This window comes from Acartia tonsa, chromosome 2 (assembly GCF_053477335.1).
Source record: "Acartia tonsa isolate MP-2025a chromosome 2, ASM5347733v1, whole genome shotgun sequence".
Taxonomy (NCBI): Eukaryota; Metazoa; Arthropoda; class Copepoda; order Calanoida; family Acartiidae; genus Acartia; species Acartia tonsa.
The window spans coordinates 39,144,687-39,164,283 of NC_137261.1; the positions used below are offsets into that span (position 1 = coordinate 39,144,687).

The following is a 19,597-nucleotide window of genomic DNA, read 5'->3' on the forward strand; positions in this document are numbered from 1 at the left end:
AAAAAATGTGTAAATAGATATTTTTTACATATGTTTAAAGAGAAGACTGGTAATGTTTTTGCACATAATGTGATGTTATATAACTTATATAATATAGCATTTATTAAATTTTATCAAGGGAAGAACCATAATGATGATTTCAAAATGCGATAAAACGATTAACGAGAAACAATTAATTAGGGGAGACCATGCAAGTTCAAATATTATATTTTATCTCAAAATACCTTTATTATTATTCTTAAATAACAAAATAATATTGGATGCCATTGTGTTAATCAAAAATAGTCAAAGGTGAGATTTGATTCTTTTCATCATATTTACTACACGCCAGGCTACAATTGAATCAAGACAAAAGTAAGTGCCGAGCACTGGGACCTATGTATGGGGATATTAGACATAAAACCATGATGCTTCCAGGTAAAACCAAAATATTTCAGCGGGGTCTTATTGAGAAAATTAGATTTAAAAATTTCAAGTTCAATTTTCATCCCCTAGGAGTTACCGCATAATCATTAATCATGACAAGAAAAGCAAAGATTATTTATTTAAAATCTTGAAGAACTTTGTTTTTATGAAGTCTTTCATAAAACCTCCTATATATGACTTATTTAAGGCTGAATTTCCGTGACCTTTGCAAAGAAACTGATAAAATGGCCATTAATTAACTCCCTTCAGGAATGGTTTTATGAAGAACTTTATAAAAGCAAGCTTGTTCAAAATTTTAAATAAATAATCTTTGCTTTTCTTGTCATGATTATGCAGTAACTTCTTGGAAATGAAAACTGAACTTGAAATTTTCAAATCTAATTTTCTCAAATATTTTCTGAAATATTTTGGTTTTACCTGGAATCATCATGGTTTTATGTCTAATTTCACCTCACCATACATAGGTCCCAGAGCTCGGTACTTACTTTTGTCTTGATTCAATTGTAGCCCGGCGTGACTAATATCGTTAAATACTCATCATGGAACTACTACCCCTTAAACTTTATAAAGATTACGAGTATTAGAATATTAAGTAATGCTGTCATAAATTCACATTTATAGTTGAGAGTTTATATTTGAAATGAAAGACTTCAACTTTGTTTTGAAAGACTAAAAATAGTCATTAAAACTGTTTACTGTTTAAATTTTCATTAGTTGTATAATCCACGCCGTTTCTAAAAAAAACAAGACATTATTAATGTTCCAAAAAAGGCGCGTAGGCCCTAAATTAAGCCCCACTCGTTGACTTAACAAATCTAAATCAATGATGAAGTAAGTTAGAGGCATAAGTTTTTCTTTTGGTGGCACTAAATATATCTTGATTTTACCTAGGCATGGCTTAAGATGTAAAGTTTGATGAATACAAATATAAAATTTAAATATAAAACAAACATAATACCAATGATTATTATCATACCTAATACTTTGTAATAGACATGTAGAAAGCAAAAAAAAATACAGCAAAATATTTATGCTCTCTCTATATAAAATCTTTTTGTTTTGTTTTGGCTACATTTTGTATGTAAATATTTTAACATAGAATTAACTTTAATTATCTAGACATGTATTTTTGTCTTTGTAACCCTAATAAACATTTTCACAAACTGCTAAAAAATAATCCTTTGCTGTGCTATTTATGAATAAATCATCCTTGTTTAATAAACAATGTTTATTAATGAATAGCATGAGTGAAAACCTCAGATGTGGTATTTCTGAACAAATTTCACTGCATTTACCACAAATTTTATTTTGAGACATAACTACCCCCTCCTCTTTAAAAAAAAAAGTTATGAAATTTACCTATCTTTGGTAAAATCCTAGAAGGGAGAGAACATTATAGTTAAATCAATCTAGAAACTGTTTTCTCCTCTATCATTTACCAGTTAACAAAGTCAGAGTACAGTTCTAAACACTCGAATTAGAGTGTGGAGGGGGGGGGGGTCCAGGCCAAACTAAAGGGGGGGGGGCGAAAGTGACACTTTTTGAAACCAAAACTAAGAGTCAACAAAGGAACTCAACTAAAAAAAGGGTTACAGGTCTGACATTTTGCATGGCAGTTGCTTTATAGGGGTACAATATGGAACTGTGAAGAAACGGCGGCGCAACCGCCGAAAACCGCCGTTTCCTGCCGTAATTTTTGTTGCCTTTTCTCGGCGGTTTTCGGCGGTTGCGCCGCCGTTTCTTCACATTTCCATATTGTACCCCTATAAAGCAACTGCCATGCAAAATGTCAGACCTGTAACTCTTTTTTTAGTTGAGTTCCTTTGACTTTTAGTTTTGGTTTCAAAAAGTGTCACTTTCGCCCCCCCCCTTTAAATTATACACAGGAAATTTGCTTCAGACCCATAACTAAGTTCTCATTATTTACATAATCATACATTTTAAAAATACATAGTACATCATATTTTAAGAGAAATAGAAATTTTAATATAAACAAGGATGACAACATCCATAAGTAGCGAAGCACAAAAAATCGTCGATTGGAATACGTAGATTTAAAAGGTTTTTACTAAAATCAAGAATAGATTTATTGGATAAAATAAACATGAAACCTTGTTTTATTTTGCATGATGACGATGGTCAAAGTAAATTATATTAAAGATGCTCATAACAATGGGAAAAATTTTTTTGATACAGATATCCCATAAAAGTTTGAAAATTGCATCAAAATATACAAAGATATGGGGAAATATGTAAAACATATAATAATAGCCAAAAACCTGATAAAAGGCAGTCTGGCCGTCATGGTTGTTTTATTAAAACGACAAAAAATTTAATTTTTAAATCCTTAACTTAAAAAATTTGGAAAATCGGACCATATACACTGAAGATATGGAAAAAAGTGTTAAATATATAAAAAAAGCCTAAAACCTGCTGAAAAGGCAGTCTGGCTGTCATGGTTATTATGTTTAAAAGACGGGAAATTTAATTTTGATATATATAACTGAAAAATTTTGAAAATCGGACTATAAACACTGAAGATATTGAGAAAAATGTTAAATATATAAAAAACAGCCTAAACCTGCTAAAAAGGCAGTCTGGCCATCATGGTTGTTTTCTTTAAAAGACGGAAAATTAATTTTGATATCTATAACTGAAAAAAATTTGAAAATCGGACCATAAACACTGAAGATATGGAGAAAAATGTGAAAAATATAAAAATAGCCTAAAACCTGCTGAAAAGGCAGTCTGGCCTTCATGGTTGTTCCTTTAAACGACGGGAAATTTAATTTTGATATCTGTAACTGAAAAAATTTTTAAAATCGGACCATAAACACTGAAGATATGGAGAAAAATGTGAAAAATATAAAAATAGCCTAAAACCTGCTAAAAATCGGTCCGAGCGCCAATGATGTTTTATAGTCAATTGTGGTCCTTAATGATGGGAATGTTGTCAAAAAATTTCAGCATTCTATCTTTTATAGGAGCTGAGTAAATCCCATTTCCCCCATAGCGTTACGGACTGACGGACTGACTGACGGACTGACGGACGGACAAAGTGAATTATAGAGTAGCTTCGCTACTAAAAAAATTTGAAAATCGGACCATAAACACTGAAGATATGGAGAAAAATGTGAAAAATATAAAAATAGCCTAAAACCTGCTGAAAAGGCAGTCTGGCCTTCATGGTTGTTCCTTTAAACGACGGGAAATTTAATTTTGATATCTGTAACTGAAAAAATTTTTAAAATCGGACCATAAACACTGAAGATATGGAGAAAAATGTGAAAAATATAAAAATAGCCTAAAACCTGCTAAAAATCGGTCCGAGCGCCAATGATGTTTTATAGTCAATTGTGCTCCTTAATGATGGGAATGTTGTCAAAAAATTTCAGCATTCTATCTTTTATAGGAGCTGAGTAAATCCCATTTCCCCCATAGCGTTACGGACTGACGGACTGACTGACGGACTGACTGACGGACTGACGGACGGACAAAGTGAATTATAGAGTAGCTTCGCTACTAAAAAAATTTGAAAATCGGACCATAAACACTGAAGATATGGAGAAAAATGTGAAAAATATAAAAATAGCCTAAAACCTGCTGAAAAGGCAGTCTGGCCTTCATGGTTGTTCCTTTAAACGACGGGAAATTTAATTTTGATATCTGTAACTGAAAAAATTTTTAAAATCGGACCATAAACACTGAAGATATGGAGAAAAATGTGAAAAATATAAAAATAGCCTAAAACCTGCTAAAAATCGGTCCGAGCGCCAATGATGTTTTATAGTCAATTGTGCTCCTTAATGATGGGAATGTTGTCAAAAAATTTCAGCATTCTATCTTTTATAGGAGCTGAGTAAATCCCATTTCCCCCATAGCGTTACGGACTGACGGACTGACTGACGGACTGACTGACGGACTGACGGACGGACAAAGTGAATTATAGAGTAGCTTCGCTACTAAAAAATCACCAGTTTAAAAAGATTCAAAGACTAAAAAAGATGTAAGCATGACAAGACAGTTTCAAAATAATATGCCTTGAAAAATAATATTTTAAAAAATGATTTTTTTTAAATGGAGAATAAAATCTACCATCAGTTTTTTTATAAAAGTTCTCCGATTTGTATTTACATCTGTTGTACATTTTGAGCATCATCAGTTGTATTGTGAGTATTGTTATCATCAGTATTTTGTACAGTTTCACTCGATTCGTCCTGGCCTGTTGTTAGTGTTTCAGTTACATCTTCTTCAACAGTTTCGTGTTCGTCAATAATTTCATTTTCTCTGGATTTTCCTAAATCATTAATGTTTGCATATCTTTAGTATTAATTTGTTTCACTAAAGCAAAAGGTAATAGAAATGTCAAAATTGATAATTTGTGATTTTCTGGAAAGCTTTGTAGGCATAGAAATAAGGAGTGGATTTAGTGTATAAAAATCCTATCAATAATAGTCTATTACCCCCCCAATAGAGGCTAGAATTTCAAAATCATCTTTAATCCTATAGCAAATTGATTCTACAACCAAATTTTTAAAACGTCCATTCTAATATTGCTTGATTCCCTTCTACAAGAGACAAAAAGAATTGAAAATGATCGCTAAAATCGAAATATATCTTAATGTCTTAGAATAGTGTATTTTTAAAAAAAGAGATAAAAAAACGTACTAACTTTAAACTATCTAACTAAATTAGCCAAGGGTATTTCGTAATAAGACAACCAATATATCCAAAAATATAATAGCATTGAGATATATTATTGAATCAAATAAAATATATGTTAAAGCTTTAGAATTAGAGATCCTTATAATAAAGTAAAAGATTTCTGTCTGTGTGTGTGTTTGTACCGAAGGATCTCGCTAACCAATAAACCGATATGGTTCTCCTTTACAGGGTAGCTTCTCATAGGTTCTAGGAAGGTTTATAATTAATTCTCAAGAAAAATCACCACTAGAAAAAAATGACCCCCCCCCCCCCCACCAAAAAAGTCTAGCAATGAAATTCCTTAAGCCACCCAAAGATTACAAACCCTTGTCAAAGGGGGGGGGGGGGGGAAATGTGGTGACTCGTCACACGACATACCAGCAATTTTATTTTGGGTGCTACTCCCTTAGTTTTAGAGATAATTGGATGAAATCTTTTGGGCTGGGTCACTAATTACCCCAACTATTAGTATCTTTAAAAAAAACGGCGCTCCCGCGCGCCGCCGTTTTCCGCCGCCACCAAAACAAATTTTTTTATTGCATTTCTCGCCGAATTAGGCAATTTGGAATCATTTGAGACCATGTTATTTTTTTCAAAAATTTTTCCCCTTACAAGCACCCCTGCGGGGGGACTTATCAAATTCTCGTTTATCAAGGTATATCTTAAATTCAGTGCTACTCCTGTGCTTTTAAAGATATTGAAACAAAATCTTTTTAGGTAGGTCAGTAAAAATATATTTGAATAAAAAATGCCGGCGGGACCGCCGCTCCCGCCGTCCGCCGCCGTTTTCCGCTGCCACCAAAAAAAAGTTTTTTATTGCATTTCTCGCCAAATTAGGCAATTTGGAATCATTTGACACCATGTTATTTTTTTCAAAAAATTTTCCCCTTACAAGCACCCCTGCGGGGGGACTTTTCAAATTCTCATTTATCAATGTATATCTTAAATTCAGAGCTACTCCTGTGCTTTTAAAGATATTCAAACAAAATCTCTTTAGGTTGGTAAGTAAAAAATATTTGAATTAAGAAAACTGCAGCGGAACTGCCGCTTCCGCCGTCAGCCGCTGTTTTCTGCCGCCACAAAAAAAATTTTTTCTCGCCGAATTAGGCAATTTGGAATAATATGAGACCAAGTTATTTTTTTCAAAAATTTCCCCTTACAAGCAACCTTGCTCCCGCCATCCGCCGCCGCCGTTTTCCGCCACCGCCCCCCCCCCCCCTAAAAAAATTTGAAAAAATAACATGGTCTCATATGATTCAAAATTGCCTAATTCGGCGAGAAATTTTTTTTTTGGTGCCGGCGAAAAACGGCGGCGGACGGCGGGAGCGGCGTTCCCACCACCGTTTTCTTAATTCAAATATTTTTTACTTACCAACCTAAAAAGATTTTGTTTCAATATCTTCAAAATCACAGGAGAATTACTGTATTTAAGATATACCTTCATAAACGAGCGGCGGTGCTTCTGCCGTTTTTTTAATGATACCAAAACTTGGGGTAATTAGTGACACAATCAAAAAGATTTCATCCAATTATCTCTAAAACTAAGGGAGTAGCATACTGTATTAAAGATATACCTTCATAAACGAGAATTTGAAAAAAATTTGAAAGTCCCCCCGCAGGGTTGCTTGTAGTGGGAAAAATTTTTGAAAAAAATAACATGGTCTCAAATTATTCCAAATGGCCTAATTCGGCGAGAAATGCAAAATTTTTTTTGGTGCCGGCGAAAAACGGCGGCGGACGGCGGGAGCGGCGTTCCCACCGCCGTTTTCTTAATTCAAATATTTTTTACTTACCAACCTAAAAAGATTTTGTTTCAATATCTTCAAAATCACAGGAGAATTACTGTATTTAAGATATACCTTCATAAACGAGAATTTGAAAAAAATGACTAAGTCCCCCAGGAGGGTTGCTTGTAAGGGGAAAAATTTTTGAAAAAAATAACATGGTCTCAAATGATTTCAAATGGACTAATTCGGTGAGAAATGCAAAAAAAAAATTTTTTTTGGTGGCGGCGGAAAACGGCGGCGGGAGCGGCGGTCCCGCCGCCGTTTTTTTTGAAAGATACCAATAGTTGGGGTAATTAGTGACCCAGCCCAAAAGATTTCATCCAATTATCTCTAAAACTAAGGGAGTAGCACCCAAAATAAAATTGCTGGTATGTCGTGTGACGAGTCACCACATTTCCCCCCCCCCTTTCTCTGCTCATAAATATAAAATTTAACCTTCTTCAATGTCTTCTTTTTCGTGTTTCTTTTTTACGTGGCTGATAAGGCTCCGTTTTTCCTTAAATTTGCACTCACAGAACACACACTACAGACAACAATGTTCTACAATTCGTTACAAAGCTTTGCTGTCCTTACTATGCAATTATTACATCCTTGTTTCAAATACTTTTAAAATAAAGGGGGGGTTTTTTAATGCAACCATCTCGTAATCAATGATTAAATGACACTTAGAATTCGAATTTCGATCTGAAATTGTGCATGAATAATCCTTAGTAGGTCTATTTTCCCTAAATCGAACAAAAAGTTGGAAAAGTAACGGCTAACGGCTGGCGGCTTAGCTGTTTTCCCATTTTTTTGCTATCTTAAGAGCATATTAGTCACGAAACCTATCACCACATAATACTTTATCTCGCTTTAAAACCTTATCAAACGGTTCTAGCCGGTAGCTGTTGGTACTAGAAATTTAAAAAACTGTTATTGCTATCATTTAACATGAATTAAACCAAAAATATGTTTTAAAAAGTTGATTTCTACGTAATTAATGATGAATTTGCCCTGAAAATAGGCAAAAAACGGCTAAACGGCTGAGCCGCCAGCCGTTACTTTTCCAACTTTTTGTTCGATTTAGGGAAAATAGACCTACCAAGGATTATTCATGCACAATTTCAGATCGAAATTCGAATTCTAAGTGCCATTTAATCATTGATTACGAGATGGTTGCATTAAAAAACCCCCCCTTTGCAAGATTCTTAATTTTTTGGGAGGACAAGTATATCCATAAAAAACGAAGATTACCTAAAACATTTTAGACGAAGAAAAAACATAAAATAGTTTATTATGTAAATCTTAATCTATATTGGGAAAATGTAATATCAAACAAACAATTACGTTAAGTAATGCCAAAATCAACATATTATAGCTAACAAATTGAAAGTTAAAATTGTAGTTTGCCTTGAATGGTCGGTCATCGCTGTGAGTGAGACCGTGCGCTCTGAGCTTGGCACTTGAGGACAACTGTTTACCACACAGCTGACATATAAACTCCTGTTGACATTCTTTACCATGCCTACAAATTAATAAGTAATATTTGTACGTTTTATTCAGTGATCTGAATTGACAAGACAGTTAATGATAAATTAATGTAAAGCTTCAATAAATAATGAATTAAATTAACCCTTCTGCAGATTATTATTGGGTTAAAAAGTTTGGGCACTATTAAATTGAAAATAACCAATAACTATTCAATAAGTACCCAAAGTTATTATGCCAACTAATAAGATAACGTGGTTAGAATACGTTGTGTGCTAGTGTTTTTTACAGTCCTATGTCCCATCTCTCCCTGATTTCAGCAGTACATTTTTGAACATATTTAAGTAGCTAGTTTATTGTGTGTGCTCCATAAAAGGCAGGTTTAGTTTTATTCAGACGGAGATCAGATGTAAGGTGTAAATTCTATGAGAATGGAAGCAATGCACTTTTGGTAAACACTCACATTCTTCTTTCAGTATAATAAAGAAGTTTAAAAATATTTTTTTTTACCTGGTTGCCCTAGCCATGGATAAAAATGTTCTATGGCAGGTGTCACATTTGTACTTCTTCTCTGTATTATGCACTTCCATGTGTTGAGTCAGATCATTCTTGTAGTAAAATTTCTTATCACATGTATTGCAGTTGAACTCCTTCTTCTTGGTATTGCCTCCAGTTTCCATATTGTGAATATTTCTCAAGTGTCTCCACAGGTTGCTTCTCAGTAGGAATGATTTCTGACAGATATAACACGAGATCTAAATAAAATCAAATATTTTTTTTTTATTATCAAAAAAATACAGAAATCTTTTCATAAATGTGACTGAAGTAATTTTACGGCTAGAGATAAATATATTATTTGTGATCTGGACTAAAAAGTAGCACTTGGTGATATATTAATGTATTATTGCATAATTTTGTATTTCTATGCTTGCTGATGTTTGCTATATTTAGTAAGATCTCTAATGTCTTGACATAAAGTATTTTTAATTTAATTTTCCGAGGTGTGGAGAGGGTGGGGGAAATTTGTTATGTCAATATTATACCCAAATGAAATTCTAATACGTAAAAAGAGGTGTAGGTTTCTGGTAGAATCCGTAAAGGTGTGTGTTTTAAGGCTCAAAATAGTAGTAGAACGATATATGTATTTCTTATTGAAAAGAACTATAGACAATTTTTTTTTTTAAGTTAACATAAATTTTATCGTTCTACTACTGTTTTTAACTCATAACACATAACCTTTACGGATTTTACCAGAAACCTACCCCTTTCTTTATCACTTATGCAACAACAAACAGAGAGTTTTCTTACTTTGTGCAAATTCAAATTCTATTTACAATGTTTTCATTTGTATGAATTTCATGCAGCAATACCAAAAGATATTTTAATAAGAGTGGATGGATGCTTAAAAATGAAAAAATTTCAAGATATAAAATAAACAAGTTATGTTGCACTTGTAGAAATTAATTTTTTTGTAATATGACAGAAATATGATTTTTTAACAAAAATTTTCCAAACCTTACACTAGTTAGAAACCCCAGACACTGTTAAACAATACATTTGCTGTAATGTTTGATGAATATGCATTTTTCTATGGATCTCTATTTCCTGGAAGATTTTTAAAGAACAATCTTTTCTACCTGTAAATCTTTTGAGCTTGTATCATGTTGTGTTTTCATATGTTCCTCAAGGTCCCCCTTGTTGGCAAATTCCATGGGGGTGGGGTGCTTATGGCACACTATCTTGTTGCTTTGCACTTGAGCACCTAAACAAATTCAGCAGTAATTGAAAATTACTTGCCACTAACATAGGGTGCAACAGCCTATGAAATAATTATATAAGGAGATGTCACTTTGCCTGTCCGTCCTTATTGAGCATGGTATTTTATTAATTTTGACTGTTTCAGGGCCAAGGCATTTCCCCAACATTTTACTCAACTTGCTACTTGCTTTATAAAGCTAAAGTAAGTAGGTACCATTTTTAACATCTTAAGTATGACCTGGTAAAGGCTAGATCCGAACCTGACCTCTCCCATTTGTGTCATTTGTGCACTGATTACGAGATGGTTACATTAACCCATACCCCACTTATTAAAGCTAATATCAAGGGTGTAACTGGTTAATTACGCACAACCAAGATATTATTTTTTTATCATTTTTTATTAGATCCATCATCCTAAAATTTTTAGTTTACCTGAACATTCGTGCTGTTCTTGTTCATTTTTATCCTCAAACAGTTCCATACAAATTTGGCACAGAGGCAGGTCAGAGTTTGGATGCCACGTGGTCAAGTGTTTGATCAGCTGATGCTTTCTACTAAAGCTCAGGTGACAAATCTAAATAGATAGATAATGCATGATTGGTGGTAGCTAAATCTTAGATTTTAAATTCAAAAACCTTTATTACACGACATTTTTAGTGCCCAGTAAGAAGATACGCCTTCTTTTAGGGTTTTTCAACCTTTACTCTTTCTCATAAAGTCGTTGGAACGATATTTAATGTCTTTAGTTTTCATGTCTCACAAACGCATAACACTAAACCAAAATTTTTATACTTTTATGTATTTCTTACCTTACATTCCAAATTCTTATTCTCCGGATGGCAAGTTTGAATGTGAGCCATAAGTTCTGTAGCCTGGTAGAATATTTGGGCACACTCGGGACACTTGTTGGCCTCCTTCTTGTCATGCGCCTGACAAGCAGAAGTCTGTATAAGCTTGTATAATGCTAGGGAATGCTATTCTGATAAACAATTCTAAGTGAAAATTTCCCCACAACCCTCTTTTTTTATTTCTCCCCTTCGCTTCAGTTTAATTAAAAAACCGTGTTCAATTGGGTACTCTACGCCAACAAAACATTTAATTTTCATGAATTTCAAATTGAATTAATTGTCTAAATCACAGCCCCTGTTATAATGGCTTTCCGCAGAAAATAAGGTTATAAGATTACTTTTGGTGTTGCTGGTCCCGAGGGGACGCAGACCCCGGAACAACAAAACTTGCATTGTTTTTTTTTTTGGATTTTTTTTCATTATTCATGGAAGATAGTGCGTAATACGATACGATACATAATTTTTTAGTAGTTTTGGCTCAGCTGGTTTTAACCCATTGGTACTGTACTTCGGGTATGAGCTGAAGGACCAAGAGTCTGGCCTTGAGTTGACAAGTTGACTGTTCAGTACAAGTGCAACTTACCCATACGACATCACACATCAACCCATAGTGGCTATATATTTTAAAATAGTTTTATTCATAAAATAGTTGTAAAAATAGTCTTACCTCTTCCATGTGCTTGTCATATTTCCATCTATCATCAAACACTTTACAACAAAGCTCACATGTAAATATCTTCTTCACATGAAATCTAAAATATTCAATATTAAAACGATACAGTAAATGCAAATAGATTAGATTTAAAACATGTTAAAAGAAAAAGGACTAAAATATTCTTTTCTGGTTTGAGATTACTTTAAAACTGTTTGTACAAAAACCTGAGATGTTTGATGAGTTGCTGTTCTTGAGGGAATGACTTGTCACAGACTGTACAGCTGTACTTCACCTCCGCAGAATGACCTCCAGACTTAGCTCTTCTTGTTGCCCTATTAGACTTCAACTTCTGTCTTAAATTTTTCCGCGATTTTTTCTGCTTTTTAGTTGCTGGACTCTCTGTCCTTGTCGCAACATGATCTTGCTGCTCAGAAGAATCATTGTCATTAACATCTTGTTCTGTTTCTGGTTCAATGTTTGAGCAAGGCTCATCTTCGCAGAGTAAGTCATCATTATCAAAGTTAGCTCTACTGCTGGATATCTCTTCAGATTGATTTGAGTAGTCAATAAACTCGCTTGCTGTATGATCTTGATGTGCTGTTGATGCTTCAGGGGCAGCAGCAGCGATAGCGGCACCAGCTGATGAAGTTCCTGCCGCAGCAAAATTCAATTATCCATTTTATAGGGTATAAAGTATACCATGCATTTAGATAGTATGCATAATAATTTACCGTAGAATGTCCTGTCCCTACAATGTCTAAATTTAATTGCAAGAAAGTTTTTAGAGTTTTATTTTTCAAAAACTCAATGTTAATTATAAATACAAACAAATCATGTAATGAAAAAACCCGCAAAACAAAATTATGGATAGTAAAGTTCCTTGTTCTGGATGTAAATTTGCGCGCGTAGTTCTCAATGCCGCGTTCTTCATTTCCTGTAAAGCTTCGGCAGAAAAGTTTAGCGTGACTGCCTGCGACACGCCAGGTACTGAGAACTTCATTCTTTGGCCGGTCGGACACACTTGGTCCAGGTTCATTATTATCTCACCAGAGGGCTGTGCGGCTTGCTGGATCAAACAACCTTTGAATAAGAAGTGTTGTAATTAGTTATAAAATTTAAATACTTTTGTCCGAATAAAATTAAATTGAAATTGAAAATTCCTTTAATCTACTTCGACATATTTATATATCTTTATGTCGATAAGAAATATTTTTTTACCTGGAATTGATTGTGATGAAACAACAGGTGCTAGGCTCATGGTTGAAGGAGCTTGTGAATGTGGAGGCATTACTTGTTGGCAATCATTAGTTTTGTTTATCTCCGTTTCTGAATTTGTACTTCTGGTTTTCATTGCAGATTCTTGGTTATTTGAAGGACCAACGTTGGATTCTTGATTGCTTATATGATTAACATTAGATTCTCTTATGTTTCCCGTATTTATTTCTTCGTCAATGTTACCAGTATCGGTAAGAGATTCATTCAGAGGTTCTTGTTGTTCATTGTTGTCATGTTCCATTGATAAATTTGACAAGTCAGCCATTATTTGAGCATTATTAGCTTGGTTACTGATTGACTGTCCACTTTGTTTTACAGAGGAACTGTCAGTTTCTGTTTCATGATCGTCAGCAGGAGGTTTAGTATTGTTAACAGTGGCAAGGTTGTTAATAGAAGTATATATATTTTCTGATGAAGTTGATGGAAGGTGTATTGCACTTGGTGCCAACAGATTGTTAAGGGGGGCAAGCACAACACTTCCCATGGGCGTCAGACGCACTGGCTTGTTCAGGCTTTGGTCATATATGGTATATGGAGTTAATCTTACTCCAGGGGTGAGTGATGGGATTGGTTCTACTGCTGCAGAGGGATGAGATACAACTCTGGCCCTTTTGGGAGATCTGGCACGTGGGGATATATCTCTTCTGCTTGATGAATGAGATGAAATGTTGAGAAAACTATTGGAATGCCCACTTTGATTGCTGGGTGCCCGGGATAGAGGCCTAAATGGTCGTTCAGTTGGCGCGAGAAATTGTCCATCATGGGGCCTTGAGAGATCCAAACATGCGGGGGTACTCGAGAGAATTCGTGTATTGCCTATACGAGAACAAAATTAGTTCTATTTTTATTAAATAAATACCTAATATAGTTGTAACTTAAGCAATATTCATCGCTTTAAAAAGACGCTCAAAAATAATGAAGGGAGAAGGGTTGTGCCAATTTTTGAAGAAAAAAACCTAATGCACAAAAGAACTCAAGCAATAGAGTTACAGAACTGGAATTCGGCTTAACTGTTGCTTTCTAATAAGGTACAATGTACATGTGACCCCCCCCCCCCTCCCATGCTAAAATTGTTACCTGAAAAGCCAAGATTCCTAGTAAAAGGATCTGGATTACTTTCAGCTGAAGCTGCTCGAATATTAGTTGGTAGAGGAGACACGGAGGGAAGCGTTGAAAAAGAATGGAACTGGCTGACAGATGGTGCATTACTTACACCCATTGATAACGTTGATGTTAAAGTAGTTGAAGTTTGTGAAGGGGTTATTGCCAAATTGTTATGTGATTTCATTCTGTCATGATCCCTTTGATTTTCCATGTGATGATTACCATCTTTACCGCCATTATTTTGGTCAGCATCATTTATATCCATGCCAGGAAGATCCAACAGATGATCTCCATTAGGTGACGGCTGACAGGAACGTCCATCTGATGTTAGATGCGGCAGTAGTACATTCTCTAAATCATCAAGTTGATTTGCGGGCAGGTTATTCAACTGCATTAGTAAATTGGGATCAATTCCGTCCAACATGCTGACACTGTTCATACGTCTTGGTTGATTATGGTGATGCAATAAGTTATCGGTGGATAAATCCGCTGTTGATGTGGTGCGCTGCGGTGATTGTAGACAGTTGAGCGTTAGTGAGGAGTAGGAGGAGTTGGATATTCTTGAGACTGACCGACGGTGCATGTTGAGGAGTGGACGTTGCTTGGATTGGTGGGTTAACATTGAGTCGGTTACACCTCCTCCCAGGGTTGTCATTTTGGGCGGGCGCTTTTGGGCGGGCAGTTTTGGGCGGGCGGTTTTGGGCCGCCCAATATAAGGTCCTTTTGGGCTGTTTTGGGCACCCCCCTTTTAGGGGGAGAGAAAAAGGGGAGGGGGTTAAAAAAAAAGGGGGGGAGCGGGCCTATTTTTTGGGTGATATCCTTATACTAAAGTAACAGGATGTGTTTCTGTTTGTTTGTGTGTCTGTGTGTTTGTACCGAAGGATCTCGCTAACCGCTGAACCGATCGGGTTCTAGTTAACAGGGTAGCTTCTCCTTAACAGGGTAGCTTCTCATAGGTTCTGGGAAGGTTTATAACTATTTTGGGGGAGGGTACCACCACCCTCCTAAGAGAAATCGCCCCTAGAAAAAAATTACACTCCCCCAAAAATTTTTTGAACTAAAAATAAAAATGGGGGGAGGAAACCCACCCCCCCCTAAAAAAAATATATTCCCCCCCCAAAAAAATTTTTTTACTTTTTCTTTTCAAATCTAATACCTATAATAATTGAATTATCAAATTTGACTCTCCCCTCCTCAAGTGCCCCTAGAGGCCTCTAGGGCCGTAGCCGCTGGTTAACTATATAAATTAGTAAGCTTTTTTGTATCTAGAGAAGGATTTCGCTAACTGCTGAACCGATATGGTTTCTTTTTCCAGTGGAGCTTTTATAGGTCCTGAGATGGTTTTAGGCTATTTTATTTCTAATAATAAGTCTAGGTATGGTTTTAGGCTATTTTATATCCTTTTTATATGCTTTTAACGACATTTGCCCAAAAAGGGTGCCCAAAACCACTTTTGGGCGCCCAAAACCCGCCCAAAACCCTTTTGGGCAATTGGGCCGCCCAATATCAAAAAAAGTGCCCAATTCGACAACCCTGCCTCCTCCCCTACTACTTGGACCTATATAAGAAAAAATATTGGCTTTTACTTTTATGAACATTCTAATGCACCCTAATCGATAATATGCCTCCAAATATTTACAATAAGATTGATAATTTATATAATAAAAAATGAGTTTAATATTTTTTATTTCTTTAAATTTATTTTACTTCCTGGCGTGACTAGTAAATACAGATTAATTTATATCTTTAATACACTAAGTGTGTTTTATTAAACTTTCTAACCCTTTGACCGTAAGAAACCTTGTTTTGATTGCTTTGAAAATAAGTTAAGGGGGGGGGGGGGAAGTTCTGACACATTTGCGTAAACAGTGAGTATAGGCTTTATCTTTGGACTGAGAAGATAGGTTATTAGGGATAAAATCATTCTTATATGATGAATTTCCCCCAGATTTAAGATTTTTTGGATAGCCCTCCAGGTTCCGGAGCTCCAGGCCTCCAGGTGGTCTCTGTACAGGTAAAAATTTAAAATGAGATTTTTTTTTGAAGAGTTAGAGATTAACTTATAAAACAAAATACGCTTCTTTTTGATTGTTATTCACATATTTGAAGAAAAAACATACATATTTTGTCTCATAAGCTGAAATCTCACTCTTTAAAAAAAATATTTTTTTTCATTTTTACCTGTACAGAGACCACCTGGAGGCCTGGAGCTCCGGAACCTGGAGGCCTATCCAAAAAATCTTAAATTTGGGGGAAATTCATCATATAAGAATGATTTTATCCTTTATAACCTATCCTCTCAGTCCAAAGATAAAGCCTATACTCTCTGTTTACGCAAATGTGTCAGAACTTCCCCCCCCCCCCTCCTTGTTGTAAGAAGCATATCTTTTCCATAATTTACCTGGTTGCGGTGGTGGTGTAGAATCTGATCTACATGAAGAGGAGGTTGTGGTGAGAAGAGTTCCAGCTGAAGGTTGTTGCTGTTGCTGCAGGTTCCGAGTATTTATACCCGAGGGACCAGGAACAGGACTTGGAGTTCCAGACGGCATCCAACTGTAAAAAAATATATTCAAATGATTAATCTGGTTTTTTTCAATGATTAAATACAGTAATGGTGGCTAGTATACAAAAGTGTCTTGTCCTACTCCATGACTACTTACTAGGTCCAAACACTAAGATATAATGGCTACACACACACACACACACACAGAGTAAATGTCATGATTATTTAGGACAAAATCTATCTTCAATTAAATAAGATTAAAAATAGACGAGCATAACTTTTTAGCTGTGCTACACACAACACTTAAAATATTTCAGTAAAGATTAAAGTAAAAGTTAAGAAACATTTAACATTTTTACCTGGAGCTATTGTTTTCATGCGGACTCTCAGGTGAATTGACACAGCTGGCGGTCATGGGCTTCACAAGCGACAGGTCAAGCAAGGGAAAACCTCCTTTAACAGTGGACATATTAAGGAATTGAATTACACAATTAATCTTTTATATTAAAGCGATGGGGAATTTCTTTATATATGAAACTGCGATTGTAACTTAGTAATTACAAAATATATATGTAAAGGAGGGGGCGGAAATGACACTTTTTTTAACAAAAACTAAGAGCCAAAGAAACTCAACTAAATAGAGAGTTACAGCTCTGAGATTTGGCATAGCAGTTGCTTTAAAGAGGCACAATATGGAATTGTGAAGAAACTTTTTTTCCTTTTCTCGCAAAAGTTAACAATTTTCAATCATCTGAGATAAACTTTTTTCGTAAAAATTTCACTTGTATTTCCCTTGCACTTGAGACTTGCGATTTTTATTATTATTGACATGTTTGAAATATTAAGTATCAAGTGAAAATATAAGGGAAATTTTTATGAAAAAAGTAAGTTTATCTCAGATGATTGAAAAATGTCTAATTTGGCGAGAAAAGGCAAAAAAAAAACTATTCGGCGGGAGCGGCGGTTCCGCCACCGTTTCTTCACAGCTCCTTATTGTACCTCTTTAAAGCAATTACCATGCCAAATGTCGAAGCTGTTATTCTTTATTTAGTTGAATTCCTTTGATTTTTAGTTTTGGTTTCAAAAAGTGTCACTTCCGCCTCCTCCCTTTACAAACAACGGACGAGTCCTATATTTTTATAAATCGGAAAATATTCTTTTATTTGATTGTACCTTGTCTCGTGGCAGCTGACCGCCTCTCATCTCCACTGTGTCCTCCATGTTGTACAGAAGGGGGAGGAGGATTGGGGGGAGGAGGAGGGGGATTTAGAGGAAAGGATTGGGAAACAGAAACAGGCGGGGGAGGGAAGGCCTGTCTGGTTGGGGAAGAAAGGATGTACATCATTTCTCCACCACTTGGCCTCCTAAAAGGTTAAGAAAACATTATATTATCCAGATAGTTTTTCATTTAAAAATGTATGCATTAAATATGAAAATAATAAGGAGGAATACACTGTTTTTCAAATTTTCAAAAAATACTGTGTCATTTTATTTTAAACCAAATTTAAATCATTTCCGAAATTTTTTTTGTAAATTATTTGGTAAACAGTTAATAAATGAAAATGTTACTGAACCTGTGCGCAGAATGCCGCGGAGAGACATTTGTCATGTCAAACCTGGAGGTATTCGGACCCAACAATTTGCCTCCATAATATAATAATTGTCCATCCTAATATAAAAAAGAAAATTCAAAATACACAAAAATAAATAATATAGAAAAAAACATTTATAGGTAATACTATTATAAAAAGGTAGGCTGCCTCCTATATGTTTGTCTGTCCTTTAAGATCATGCAAATGGATTGACACTTTATGAACTAGATAGGACACACAAGTAATCAATATAATAAATAGATATTAGACATGTATATTGTAGACTTTTTAACTAGATTTGAAATAGGTTTGGTACAGGTACATGTTTTAAGCAAAAGCAATCTTTTAGATAATCTTCTTATTTGATTATACAAACGCAGATAACTATAGAAATGTAAAATACCTTAACAATCTTGGTTTCGTTGATTGATTCTCGGATTCTTTTCAGAAACAAAATTAATGTTGGAATGCCTAAAATCAAAGCGTTCTTGTAGGTATACATTGAAACATCCAATGACTAATACAATATAATTCTTATATAAAAGTAACAGGATGTCTGTGTGTGTAGCGCAGGATCTTCCTAACTGTTGGACAGATATGGTTCTCCTTTGCAATATGTGAATCTTCTTTTAAGTCCAGGGAAGGACTATTTTATGGAACTTCATCCTTTTCATTCAAAGAGAAAATGCCCCTGGAAAAGATAACGCCCCTTTTTTTTATCCACATTACTACTAATATTTTTAGCATAATTGGAAGTAAATCAATCAATTATGTTATGTCAAAAAGTAATCTGTTTAAAATCCTACCTAGTACTTGAGCGCAAACCAGTAGAGATTCTATTCTGAGTGGGGATATTTCCACAGTTCCGACGCAGTATAGGATTCCAATTATCAACTTGATGTCCTTAAGTATGAAAAAATTAACATTGAACAAGGACAAAAATGCCAATAAAGGGGAAAACACTAAAAATTCCATCCCTAGCAGGAATATTGCCGGAGTTCCTACAGAGGTCTATTTGTCATTCCCAGTTTGTCTTACATTTTAAAAGGTGATTAGGGATGGTGGTCGAATCCACCGCCATTTCTTTATAAATCACTCCATATTGAACTTCATAAAGCAACTTGTGTGCAAAATCGAAATCTTTTAACTTTTGGGGGTCAGGTTCCTTTGAGATTTTGGTTTTATTTAAAAGGATCATAAAGAGAAATAAAAAGATAAAATGCAGTAGGTAATCTTTTTTTCATAACTAAAATCTTACCTCCAAAGTGAGATTAAGATCATTAGGCTCTAGTTCCTTGTCCAGGTCTATTATGGAAATATTTGGCTGATGCCTGGCGAAAGTGTTCATACATTATAACGATATTTAGAAACAGAAACAGCATAACACACAAAAAACTTACAAATCTAAACATAGAAATATAATTAGAAGTAAAAAAATCCGCGACTTTTAATCAATTTATCTCAATAGCAGAAATATT

The 19,597-nt window shown here is 34.9% G+C and overlaps 1 protein-coding gene across 1 annotated transcript; it reads right to left on the reverse strand.

Annotated features, from left to right (window-relative positions):
• Positions 1-4,377: 4,377 nt before the first annotated feature.
• Positions 4,378-19,509, reverse strand: LOC145311778 (uncharacterized). Its single transcript, XM_080150766.1, has 20 exons — positions 19,378-19,509; positions 18,926-19,022; positions 18,523-18,590; positions 18,102-18,196; positions 17,701-17,891; positions 16,887-16,980; positions 16,426-16,577; positions 15,562-15,582; positions 13,998-14,660; positions 12,864-13,736; positions 12,519-12,725; positions 11,870-12,290; positions 11,658-11,742; positions 10,952-11,071; positions 10,575-10,716; positions 10,022-10,146; positions 8,895-9,139; positions 8,307-8,421; positions 7,353-7,440; positions 4,378-4,723 (listed from the first exon to the last, which is right to left on the reverse strand). The coding sequence occupies exons 1-20, from the start codon at positions 19,465-19,467 to the stop codon at positions 4,557-4,559; spliced, it is 4,059 nt and encodes a 1,352-aa protein (XP_080006892.1). The 5' UTR covers positions 19,468-19,509; the 3' UTR covers positions 4,378-4,556.
• Between the last annotated feature and the right edge of the window lie 88 nt (positions 19,510-19,597).

Coding starts and splice junctions, on each gene's coding strand:
- LOC145311778 (XM_080150766.1), bottom strand. CDS start 19,467: ATGAACACTTTCGCCAGGCATCAGCCAAATATTTCCATAATAGACCTG. Junction 16,578..16,886: donor CATGAAAACAATAGCTCCAG/GTAAAAATGTTA, acceptor ATTTTTTTACAG/TTGGATGCCGTCTGGAACTC. Junction 12,726..12,863: donor TTCATCACAATCAATTCCAG/GTAAAAAAATAT, acceptor TCTTATTCAAAG/GTTGTTTGATCCAGCAAGCC.